This window comes from Nicotiana attenuata, chromosome 5, assembly GCF_001879085.1.
Source record: "Nicotiana attenuata strain UT chromosome 5, NIATTr2, whole genome shotgun sequence".
NCBI lineage: Eukaryota > Viridiplantae > Streptophyta > Magnoliopsida > Solanales > Solanaceae > Nicotiana > Nicotiana attenuata.
Window position 1 is genome coordinate 21,538,353 of NC_031993.1, and position 13,418 is coordinate 21,551,770.

The 13,418-nt window shown below is 37.0% G+C and overlaps 1 protein-coding gene across 1 annotated transcript; it reads left to right on the forward strand.

Annotated features, from left to right (window-relative positions):
• LOC109225468 (glycine-rich cell wall structural protein-like) lies at positions 9,150–11,744 on the forward strand. The gene is made up of 4 exons (XM_019390139.1): positions 9,150–9,287; positions 10,071–10,214; positions 10,745–10,891; positions 11,151–11,744. Exons 1-4 carry the CDS (start codon positions 9,191–9,193, stop codon positions 11,471–11,473), a joined length of 711 nt encoding a protein of 236 aa, XP_019245684.1. The 5' UTR covers positions 9,150–9,190; the 3' UTR covers positions 11,474–11,744.

Consider the following 13,418-nt stretch of genomic DNA (forward strand, 5'->3'; position numbering starts at 1 on the left):
CCAACATTTAAATCATCCAAACCTTGCATCAATCTTCAAGAATCAAAGAACCCAATTACAAGTTCTTCATCTAAGAGGTAAGATTCTATACCCTAGGTTTTTAATTTCGAGTTTGGAGTATAAGATGGGGTATTGAGGTATGATTATTGGGTGTAATGCTATTATGTATACATGCATGTACAACTTAGGTTTATGGGATGATCGTTTAACATAAATAAGTAAAGATTGGGTTAGGGAATGAAGAAAATCTTGAAAAGGGGATTTGAAATCAAGATACTCAACTAGTATTTGATAATATGCTCAAATGAGCTAGAATTATGAATATCTTCCTAATTTGTATTCAATTTTGCTATGTCCCTAAATAGATTGAAGTTTCTAGAATTTTCGGAATATCGTAGTAATTAAGGGAAAGCTCAAGAAAGGTATGTATGGCTAAAACCCCCTTTTTATTAGAAATTGAGCTCCGCCATCATTTATGAAAGCATGGTAATAGTTGAATTGGTTAGCATATTGCTTGTTATTACGCATTAATTGATTTGCAATTATCTATACATATTCGTGAAGGATATGCCTCAATGTGAATAATGTGCCAATCTTGACAATTAGATAATGATGAAAAGTACAGTTATGTGTTGAAATACTTGGGCTATAGGCCAACATTGAAACAAAGAATTATTCATGTTAGCTATGTGCTCATTTACATGTGATTGCAATTGAATTATCCTTGATATATGTGTCTATGTTTACAACTTGTAAAATGAATATTAAAAAAAAAAAAGGGAAACGATGTGATGATGGTGGCCATGAGTGCCCCAGGAATTGTTATGATATGTGTGGGATAAAGATTTGAAGTGTTGACTAATGAGAATGGAGTAATGCCTCTAATGAGGTGACCTAGCCGATCGGGTCGTGATCGGACACCATGCCGCACACATGGTGGTAATGTGCTGATATTGGATTCCGGATAAGGGAAATGAAATATTGATTGAGAGTAATGCCTCCAATGAGGTGACCTAGCCGGTCGGGTCGTGATCGGACTCCGCTCGAGATGGCGGTGGTAATGAGAACAGTGGTGAACACGTGACAGAAATGCCCTAATCAATGTTGTCGAAATTGTATGAAAGATTATATGAATTGCTTCTTTGATTTGCCCATATTATTTGCTTGTATCTGTTTGATAGTTCTTTCTAGTAAAATGGTGTTTAGTTATACATACTAGTACAATTCAAATGTACTGACGTCCCTTTTGCCGGGGGCGCTACATTCGTGTTATGATTCTAGGTGGTTCTATAGCAGGAACTCCAGTCCACCGGCACTAGCACCCTCTCCACTTTCTGTCAGCTGTATTGGTGAGCCCCTTTCCCCTCGGGGCCCTGCGTGGCTTATGCCGCTGTTCTTACCGGAGTCTTATTTTTTGTATTCGTGTAAGGTATAGCCGGAGCCTTGTTGCCGGCATTTCTGTATTATTCTTCAGTTATATTTAGAGGCTCCGCAGATAGGTTGTGGGTAGTGTCGGGTATTGGCAATTAAAAGTAGAAATATTGATGTTTGGCAATGATGTATGTAACTTGTAATACCCTTAAAGTGGCGAAATGAAGTTGCTATTGACAATGAGATGGAAATCGTTAATTATATGTTGATAGAATTTGATTAATGGAGTCTATCCCTTATTTAATTATGAGTTGGGTTGGGTAGTATGTATGAAACCTGCCAGGCTTGCTCAGTCAGGTTTACTCGGTTGAGCGCCGGTCGCGCTCCTTGGATTTTGGGGCGTGACAAACATGGTATCAGAGCCTAAGGTTTTAAAGTGTCCTAGGATGTCTCAGAGCCGTGTCTAGTAGAGTCCTTCTTATCGGTGTGTTGTCGACCACATCTATAAGTTGGAGGCTATTTAGACATTTAGGAATTTTACCCTTCTTTGATACTCCAATCGTGCAATAGAGCTCAAGATAGGGAGCTAATTTTCTCTCTGTCTTATTCTCAAGATTGGTAATCTTGATGCCATAATCCACGAATTTGAAGCATATAGGGAGGGATTGATCCCACCATTGTGTCCGAGTGGATTGCCCAAGGACTTATTAGGAGAATGTATTGAGTTGTGGATGGATTGGTAAAACATATCGCTAAGAGGGGAGTGTCCTTGTCCCTATTGATGTCTCTGCACCATCAGATCATGTGGTATATCATCATGTTACCTACGTACGTTAGAGAGGTGGAGTCGAGGGGTATCGATTAAGCTATTGCCCTATCAACCTAACATCGTTAAGTGAGTCAAATGAAAATTTCTACTCATTGTGTATGTACATCCATATTGAAGAGTTCTCATAAACGAGGCCTTAACAAGGTGTTGAATAACAAAACATTACGTGTATCAACTCTTTGAACGAGACGCACTATTCGTGAATCTACTCTATTATGAATCCTCTTATTTACATTCTTGTGGAATTAAGTTCTATAATTATGCACTTGAATTGAGTTATAACTCTAGGATTGATACTTCCCACTTGATTTTCCTAAATTATCACCAAGGGATTATATCCGATGAATTTCTTACAGAATCCTTTTGTTTAATTGGACAAAATCTACTCGTTTGTGCCTCTACATGCACCATCGTAAAATTTACCTTTGTGGTGCCAAGTTCCATGCAAAGCATCCCAGCGTTGAGATCCTTCTCGAGTCAGTGTTTTACTTAGTTGTGTATATGGATTATATGGTTTGAACAGTCAATCTACTCTCTTGCGAATATCATCATGAAAGCTTCTCACTGCCTAGTAACTTAAGAGTATGCCTTAACAGCTTACATGAGTGCATGTCAATCAAATGGTCACCGTGTGCGTGAATATAAAGTCTCTCTGAAAATGTAGATCCTCACGTCCATGTCATGGGAAGATCACGTGTCGCCATAACTTTCGTGTCCACTTGGGACATCCCGCAGTAAGTAGCTCACCTTGTCCTGGTATTGTGGTTGCTCGTGGCATGGTCGTGTATTGCAGTTGGGAGCTAATATAGCAGAAGCGTGTCCAACTTATAACAAATTTTTTTTCTCCTCGTTACACCCCCCCCCCCCCCCATAACAAGTATTAATTGTGTTCTTTAGTTAGTGAATTCATTGTGCTAGTTTTCCCACACTTGTTCGATAACCATGAGAGAACATATCCTTCTATGAGTCATTGTAACACTTTCTGACTCATAAGGACCCTTACTAGGCTCTCCTCCAAGACCAAGCACACCTTTGGGGGTTATTATAGCACAACGCCAGTTTCTCATGTTATTCTGTCTTTCATTAGCATCTGGGTAGTTCTCAAGTTAAAATCTATGAAGAACTCATTAAGAACATCAGCAAACCCTCCATGATTATTCCATACTATCTCACTGGGTTCCCATATTACTTCAATGTCATCAAGGGTTGTTAGCATGTCGCAATTGCTAAGATCGAATGATCTCCTCTCGATAATGGATTATCTACACATGTGCTAGTCCAACGATCTGCTCATCAGACTAACTCTNAGTAGTATTTGATAAAATGCTCAAATGAGCTAGAATTATGAATATCTTCCTAATTTGTGTTCAATTTTGCTATGTCCCAATATAGATTGAAGTTGCTAGAATTTCCGGAATATCGTAGTAATTAAGGGAAAGCTCAAGAAAGGTATGTATGGCTAAAACGCCCTTTTTATTAGAAATTGAGCTCCGCTGTCATTTATGAAAGCATGGTAAGAGTTGAATTGGTTAGCATATTGCTTGTTATTACGCATTAATTGATTTGCAATTATCTATACATATTCGTGAAGGATGTGCCTCAATGTGAATAATGTGCCAATCTTGACAATTAGATAATGATGAAAAGTACAGTTATGTGTTGAAATACTTGGGCTATAAGCCAACATTGAAACAAAGAATTATTCATGCTAGCTATGTGCTCATTTACATGTGATTGCAATTTGAATTATCCTTGATATATGTGTCTATGTTTACAACTTGTAAAATGAATATTAAAAAAAGAGGGAAACGATGTGATGATGGTGGCCATGAGTGCCCCAGGAATTGTTATGATATGTGTGGGATAAAGATTTGAAGTGTCGACTAATGAGAATGGAGTAATGCCTCTAATGAGGTGACCTAGCCGATCGGGTCGTGATCGGACACCATGCCGCACACATGGTGGTAATATGCTGATATTGGATTCCGGATAAGGGAAATGAAATATTGATTGAGAGTAATGCCTCCAATGAGGTGACCTAGCCGGTCGGGTCGTGATCGGACTCCGCTCGAGATGGCGGTGGTAATGAGAACAGTGGTGAACACGTGACAGAAATGCCCTAATCAATGTTGTGGAAATTGTATGAAAGATTATATGAATTGCTTCTTTGATTTGCCCATATTATTTGCTTGTATCTGTTTGATAGTTCTTTCTAGTAAAATGGTGTTTAGTTATACATACCAGTACAATTCAAAACTGACGTCCCTTTTGCCGGGGGCGCTACATTCGTGTTATGATTGTAGGTGGTTCTATAGCAGGCACTCCAGTCCACCGGCAGTAGCACCCCCTCCACTTTCCGTCAGCTGTATTGGTGAGCCCCTTTCCCCTCGGGGCCCTGCGTGGCTTATGCCGCTGTTCTTCCCGGAGTCTTATTTTTTTTGTATTCGTGTAAGGTATAGCCGGAGCCTTGTTGCCGGCATTTCTATATTATTCTTCAGTTATATTTAGAGGCTCCGCAGACAGGTTGGGGGTAGTGTTGGGTATTGGCAATTAAAAGTAGAAATATTGATGTTTGTCAATGATGTATGTAACTTGTAATACCCTTAAAGTGGCGAAATGAAGTTGCTAATGACAATGAGATGGAAATCGTTAATTATATGTTGATAGAATTTGATTAATGGAGTCTATCCCTTATTTAATTATGAGTTGGGTTGGGTAGTATTTATGAAACCTGCCAGGCTTGCTCAGTCGGGTTTACTCGGTTGAGCGCTGGTCGCGCTCTTTGGATTTTGGGACGTGACAAGAGTGTGTGTCTGATAATGACGTGCAAGTGAAGTTTAGTGGAAAAGTTAAGTGCAGTGGAAAGTCTGTGAAAAGAAAGTTGGAGGATGTGAAGGAACCCGGTTCTGTTAAGAAGGTAAGACGTGGAAGTATATCTGGTAAAGAAAGGTTGAGGTATCAGAAAGTGTTGTGGGGTCGTACTTTTGACCCTGAGATATCTGAGATGGCTGGAATGCGCCAAGTGCTTGAGATGGTTGAGTTTCAACAGTGGGGACACCTATTCAAGGTGGATGTGCCCAAGGTATATGAGGAAGAGGTTCAAAGTTTCTATGCAGACCTCTTTACCGTTGAATCTGATCACATCTACGCACTGGTAAATGGCGTAGACATTGTTATGGACTCTGCTCTATTAGGAGACATACTTAAGGTTCCTGCTGAAGGTCTGTCTTCTGTTAGAGATGTCTGTGGATCAAACTTTAGGCATGCCATAGTTAAGGAGGGAGCAGTGTAGCGAGGGGAACGGGTGCATAAGAAAGGCTTGCTTCCTGTTTATCAGCTACTTTTTGAGTTGGTGAACAAGGTCCTGCTTCCTCGTGCTGAGAGGAGGTCCATCACATCCAAGGCTGATCTGTATCTGATGGAAGCTGTGGATGGGTTTCAAACTATTAATCTGCCAGCCATAATGATTGAGCATATGCAAAAGGTGGCAGCATTCAAAGATGGAAATCATGGCCTCCCCTATGGATTTCTCCTCACGCGTGTCTTCAAATTCTTTAAAGTGCCTTTAGGACAGCCTAAGATGGGGACCAAGAAGCAGACTATCTCTAAAACTACTCTAGAGGAATGTGAGTGTATCGACAAAATTGGAGGGGTAGGAAGTACTTCAACGATTTCCCAACTTATAAATGCTCAAAATAGTGCTACTGAAGAGATCAGAAAGTTGAAAGCAATGAATGCCATATTAGAGACTCAGCTCAGTCAGGCCCAAGAGACACCAGGGTCCTCCAGTTCTTCAAATGCAGAGGTTGCTCGTTTGACTAAGGAAAATGCTGATCTCAGGCAAAAAGTTGAGAACCCGAGGGAGAAACTGCTCGCTGAGCAAATGTCCGCCAATGCTCGGATAGATCTCGTTCTCAACATACTTGCTGCCTCTTCCAAGCCCTCTTCCTCTAGTGACCCTTGGGCATATCTCTCAGACCAGTGTCCAGTTTATCTCTCTTGACAGTGTTTTGATGATGTTGTGGTGGTTGTTTTTGTTTTTCCTTTTGGCTTGTGGATGGAAATCACTAGTACTGCTCCCGTGTAAATAGTCCAAATATGTTTAATGAAAACTCCCCTTCTTTTGCTGTAAATGCTTATGTGTTTCTGCTTCTCTTTTCTATCATGTTTGTGTGCACATAAGTGGCATGAGTTAACTAGGCTAGACTTCTTGATGCTATATGCTTGTTTGTGTGTTTTTAATGATGCCAAAAGGGGGAACGGTAGATAAAATTGAAGGAGCTAAGAAGAAAAATAGGGACTGATTAAGGGGGAAGCACAAAGTCAGGGGGAACTTGTGAAATTCCTGTTACTTTATCTGGTTTTTGTTGCTCTAAATATGATTGTCAATTTTCAAGTTTGTTATCATCAAAAAGGGGAAAATTGATGGGTTTATAGTACCTTAGCTTCATGTTTTAATGATCTAACAAACTTACTGTCAAAGAATCAGATAAGGAACCTGATACACTTGGTACACAACTCAATCAACAGACTCAAGCTAATGTGAGTTGCTATGACTTCAGAAGATAAAGAATCAACACAGGGACCTGATCCCCTTGGGTTCCCTGACAGCAGTACGAAGTCAACTCTCTATAGCTGAAAAGTGATTGCATGCACTGTACACGCAAACAGTGCAGCACAGTGCAGCAGTCACTTCTCATTGACCAACCAAGTGATTACATCATTCAAGTGATGTCATCCAAGTTGTATTAACAATAAACATTACAACAAAACATCATTTGAACACTTGAGATTTCATTCAAGCACTCCAAGCATCTGACAATCAAGCATTCAATTCTCAAGTGCATCAAGAACAAAGTACAACACCACTACAGACCAGTTCCTACAACAAATCTATAGTATGTCCTTAGTTGAGTTGTAACTTTGTAATTGTTCTTCATTGTAATTCCTACTTTGCTTATCTAGAAGCTTTAATTAGGAACCTCTAGTAAACCATAAACCTTTAGTGTTTGTGTCGTGACTAGAGTTAGTCATGAGTTAAAGTCTTTGTAATAGGTGTATTGCAAAGTGACTTGTAATAAGTGTATTACAAGCTAGTGAGGGATTAAGAGTTTAATTCCTAGATTGCATAGGTTGTAATCTAAAGATTGCTCATAGTGAAGTTGAAATCCTACCAGTGTAGGTCATAATTTTTTATTCCCCTGAACAGGGATTTTTCCACGTAAAAGTTCCCCGTTCCATTTACTTACTATTGCATTAGCCTTATCTGTGGAAACCTATATAGGACCTGGTCTCTATATAATTTGGTGGACTCATATATTCTATCAGTATTAATTTCCTTTTTTCCATTTTACAGGGGTGACTTCAATATCTCATACATAAAACATATATAAGAAGTTCAAAGTTTCACAAACACAAGTAGGTACGGAAACCTTAACTACACAATGACACTTATTCAACTCTTGATTTATTCACTTAACTCACATATAACATTCAAAAGTTCCTTCCCATCATTCTTTGAATAATATAACAACATAAATATTCAAATGCGATATTTAAAAACTTTCGTAGCTCTTCTAATATCAATCAAGTCGATAACATAAAGAGTCAAGTAGTTTCAGATTATAAATCATGATACTAAATGACAGAAAGCAAATTAAAATACAACTTAACTACTTCTCCTTCGTACCAAAGTACTTGCTAATGCAATTGTCTCAATAACCTCATTTCATGAATTTTTCTCCTGTTTAATCACTCTTTTGACCTTGTTACTTGATAATTATGCAAGATCACAATCAACTTCAACTACATATTATCCATTCTCTTCTCTGCTTCTCTTGGCAGGGTTCTTTGCAGGAGAAATCACCTCGTTATCAGCCATAAAATCCTACAAAAGGCAAACTTTCTTGCTTTATATATATATATATATATATATATATATATATATATATATATATATTGATTGTTTAGGAGACGAAAAATCTGTGTACTAAAACAACTATTTTAATAAGTTTCCAAATGTCTTGTTAATAAGTTGCCACTTGGCTTTATATATATATATATATATAACCTCCAGAAAAACCAACAAAATTAGAGATTTCGGGGATCTCAATTTTTTATAGTTAAAGATTTTTAAATTTGAAAAATTCTAAATCAAAAAATAAAAATTATTTGATTCCCCAAATAGTAATTTATTTATTTATTTTAACATATTATTCTCCTGAAGCATATCCTTGTCTTGGTCAACCAACGCTGATAATGTGCATACCTCCGTGGTTGACTTCTATAGTGAAATCATCTATAACAGAACATTCTTGACTTCTTACAAATGATGTCCAAATTTTGGGTATTAAATAATGAAAACGATTTTTTTTATTTAAAAAAAGGGTAAGCTAATATTCTGGAAGTAGCTAGCTTTGCTACCTTTATACCAAAAAATGTACAAAATATTTGGTAAAAAAAAAAGACCGTTAACTTTATAAAACTGATAGTGATGAAAACGTCAGCTTAATAATTTTGCATCTCAAGTAGTTAAAAAATTAAAATAAATTTCAAATAAAAATAAAGATTTAATTTTATTAAAAAATTTAAGATGTCTTATTAAAATTTGATTTTAGACTACTAATTTTATTTAGCTGTCCTGGTTGTGATAGCCCCAGACCAAGTCAGACCAAATAGTAGCTAAACATATTTCGTATGCACATATTGTAACCAATTTGATAAGGGTTTGAAAAAGATGAAGATCAAAAAAATTGCTTTGATAAGATTTTGAAAATATTAGAAAGGATCCAAAATCCTCAACAACCAACAACATTTGCATAGGTAGGCATAGAAGAGAAAATATTGAAAACATTCACTTCATTTAATGAAATATTTGGTTCTTTCTCCATTATAGTAATCTTATTACTAAACCTCTTTTGCTATAAAAGGTGGCTTTGATAGCAAATCTTTACTCAATTCCAACTTTTGTTACACAAAAAGAAAAAAAAAATGAAGCTCAAAACTTGTATTTTCCCTTTGTTTTTCGTTCTTCTTCTCATCTCCTATTCTGTAATTGCTACTGAAACATCCAAAGATGAAAAGAAGGGTATAGACTAACTTTTCATATATTTCTATTATTATGATAAATGAGTTTTATGCGTACACATCTTTTATTTATTTACCTCATTTTTCTTTCGCATGAACAAAAATAATTAGTATCTTACTCTTCTATATAATTCTCTTTTCTTCTTTACTAGTTACTAGAATAAATTGTAAGATCTTTATTCACTTGAAAAATATAGTAAAAGAGTTTCTTATTATGTGAACCCGCTATAGTCACGTCCTTACTTATATTTAGTGGCGAAGCCAGTAAATTCAATAAGGGTGTTCAAATTTTAAACACCATTTGTCAGTGGGCTATGCAAGAGTGTTCGAAATCTATTTTTTTAATCATTAACAAATTAACAAGTAATATTTTACCTTATACGTAATATAATTTTTCAGCGAAGGGTGTTCACTTGACCACCCTTGGGCCGATATAGCTTCGCCGCTTATATTGCAAGTTATAATAGCACCTTTAAGTACTAGCTAGTGTTAATCTTCATTCTGTTTTCATAATATGATAAGCTTTTACTTTTATATATATAATATACACACACACACTCTTTATGAAGTGCTCATCTTAATGAGTATTTTTTTTATTATATTAACATAATATGTGCAATAAGCTATTTACAATTTTACTATTGGTGGATGTTGTCAAAATTAGAAACTAGTGTTTTTCCAATGAAAATGTTCAATTCAAAAAGTTCATCTAAATTAGTGTATATTACTAATTAATGTTCACATATAAAGCGTTCATGTATTATAAAATTTATCATTATTGCAGCTAATGAAGTGAAAGAAACAAACAAAGAGGAGGAGCCAAAGGAGACGGACCAAGGCGGAGGCGGAGGCGGAGGCGGAGGCCGCTGTCGAATTGGCTGCTGTGGTGGTTGGGGACGCTATGGTTGTAGTAGGTGTTGTGCGTCGGGTAAGGATTTAATTTATATATACTGATGGTATTAAGTTTTTTTTATTAATACTATTTAACCTATTATAGCAGATAATATAATAAATCATTTTTATGCATGACATGTAGTTAATCATTTTAGTTTCTCCGGTTATCAATCAATATATAGGCAAAAAATTATCCTTAACTGTCTAATTTTCTAATTGTAATTTGTAATATTTTTAATATAGTTGGTACATAGAAAGAGACATCAGTCCATAATCTTTTGATGAAGCTATTAAAGAGGGAAACCTTATTTAGTTAATGATATTTTACTCAATTTGAAAAATAATAGAATATTGTTTTTTATATCTATAACTAACCTTATATGATTATCTTTTATTGTTTACTTTTTCTAGCCACTATTTTTAATTTAAACGGTTGGATGACAGGTATTTAGGTTAATTCTTCTTCTTTCATCTCTTAAAATTACAAGCAGAGTTTACAATCTATATATGTTCGTTTCAAAATTATAAACTTCAAATTTTCAATTTCCCTTATCCGTATTGCAGCTAATGAAGTGGAAGTAACAAACAGCGAGGAGCCAAAGGAGACGGACCAGGGCGGAGGCGGAGGTGGAGGCGGAGGCGGAGGCCGCTGTCGATACGGCTGCTGCGGTGGTTATGGCCACTATGGTTGCCGGAGATGTTGCACACCTCGTAAATTTCATACTTGAGCCTATTTATAGAATTACTATAGTACATTTAATAATGTGCTAATCTTAGTTGATAATTTAAAGTAGTCTTAACTTCTATACGTAAAAGAATTTTTAGATAATTTAGGGTCGATAAAAATATAAGTACAATTAATGTACCTGTACTTAATAAGTGGAACTAGTTATCTAAAAGGTCAAATAGTAACATGTTACGACATTTTAAATTATACTACTAATTAATAGTGTAAATTTATACTTTGCAGAAGATGCTGTAGTTGCGGCAAAAGATGATAATGCAGTGGCTGGTAACCGAGATGACGGTTATGGTTACGGCTACGGTGGACAAGGTGGTTACGGCTATGGCTGGGGAGGCGGCGGCTATGGAGGACGTGGCGGTGGCAGTTGGGGAGGACGTGGAGGCAGTGGCTGGGGAGGTGGCAGTTGGGGAGGCCGTGGTGGTGGCGGCGGCTGGGGAGGTGGCGGCTGCCGATATGGTTGCTGTGGACACAGTGGATATGGAGGCTGTAGGTGTTGTTACTCAGCTGCAGAAGCAAAAGCCTTTGATGAAAATGAAGTCCAGCCTTAAAGTTTACAAGACTATGTTGGAATAAAAGAAGAAGCATCCATGTAGTTAATGTTATATAGTATATAGGAAATAAATAAAATAAATATGAAAGTTTATGTGTGAATAACATGGATGCATATATATGGGAGTGTCAATGTATGTTTCTTTCACTACTTTTGCCTTAATTAGGGTTAGATCCCTAATGGCATTGTGATTGAGAGCTCAAGTTTGCAGTGATATAGTCAATTGATGTTTTTTACTGTTGTGAATGTGACTTAATTTTGCTTGTTCAGTTACCTGTCTACCTATTATATTCATTGGGTTGATTTGCTTTAATTTTCCTTTACATTCGAATTTTTACAAAATCAAAGATATATGAGTAATTGAAACATACAAACATTCAAACATAATTAAGTACACCCTAACAATCAAGACAACTACTTTTTATATGACTTTCTCTCTCTAGACTTTCTCTCTCGGCGCATGACTGCGTGCTTTGCTAACATGCGCTGATCGAAAATGGGGAGAGGACGACCTAGGAGGCTGGTGACAAAGGTACAATTAGCTTATTTCATTGCTTCAGGAAGTAGGAATGGAAATCTGGGACGTAGTGCTGAAACAGATGCGAAAGAGAAAACTCAAAACTGTGATAAAGGAATTTCAACAAATATGGCTGAATCTCGAGGATCAAGTAACATGCAGCTGAAATTAACACGAGATATTTGAGTCCAAATATGAGGGATTTGACACCTCAGGCAGCTGATGGGGAGCTAGGTAAAGGATTTCTGAATATGAACACTGTTCCATTGATTACTGCTTTACAAATGGCAACAGTGTGCAGTCACAAGGAAAAGGAGCTGAACATCATGGAGAATAAGATAGTTGACAGTGCGAACAGAGAAGCTACTTTGAAAGAGCAACAATTACTGAATCAAAAAGCAACGAAGAGGCAGAACAGGAGAAATCAAAAGTAGTATTGGGGGAAAATCAACAGAAATGGTCAAATCTAGTCACACGGAATAAAATGGCTGCAAGAGGTATGGACCTAGTGTTCATACCACCTACTATTCAGGATGGGGTTAAAAAGGTACAATTACAGCAAGAGGAGATGGAATTGGAAAATACAAAGTGGCAGAAAGCTATAATTGTATATATCATTGAAGAATCACCGTCAATAGGAGCCATGGAGAGATTCATAGTTGTGCAATGGAACTTTGCTGCCAAACCTAAAGTGTACTATCATAATGAAGGCTATTTTGTGATACTATTCAATAGTATGGATGATAAAAATGCTGTACTATACTCAGGACCATATACAATGGGAGTGAAGCCATTGATTTTGAAATCATGGACAGAGGACTTCGATTTGTACAATGAAGTTCTTAAAACTATTCCATTATGGGTAAGCTTCCCTAACTTGCCTTTGAACTGTTGGGGACGATTGACATTGAGTAGAATTGCTAGTGGACTAGGAACACCTTTGTATGCTGATGAGTGTACAAGTAATGCTTCTAGAATTTCCTATGCTCGAGTGCTTATAGAGATGGATATGAGCAAAGAGTTACCTAAGTGTATCAAAATTCAAGATCCTTCAGGCAAAGAGTTTGAGCAAATGGTGGAGTATGATTGGGTTCCTCAGTATTGTAGGAAGTGTTTTGATGATGGGTCATGATTGTGAAAGAGATCAAGGTAGAGCTGAAACAACAAAAAGAAGTGTTCAAAATGAGCAACATCAGAATAAACAGCAAGGAAGGAGTACCAATATAATTGGGAATATTCAGCAAACAAGGAAACCAATAACTCAATGGGTGGCAATAGGACCATCAAAGCAAGTAGAGAGGGACACGGGCAAACAGATCGATCAAGAAGATGAAACACAAAATCCAAAAGAAGATGAACGAGTATGGACAAAAGCAAAGGGCAGGGTGGGACTGACAAGTCCTATACAGCAAGTTATAAGGACTAC

Coding starts and splice junctions, on each gene's coding strand:
- LOC109225468 (XM_019390139.1), top strand. CDS start 9,191: ATGAAGCTCAAAACTTGTATTTTCCCTTTGTTTTTCGTTCTTCTTCTC. Junction 9,288..10,070: donor ATCCAAAGATGAAAAGAAGG/GTATAGACTAAC, acceptor TCATTATTGCAG/CTAATGAAGTGAAAGAAACA. Junction 10,215..10,744: donor TAGTAGGTGTTGTGCGTCGG/GTAAGGATTTAA, acceptor TCCGTATTGCAG/CTAATGAAGTGGAAGTAACA.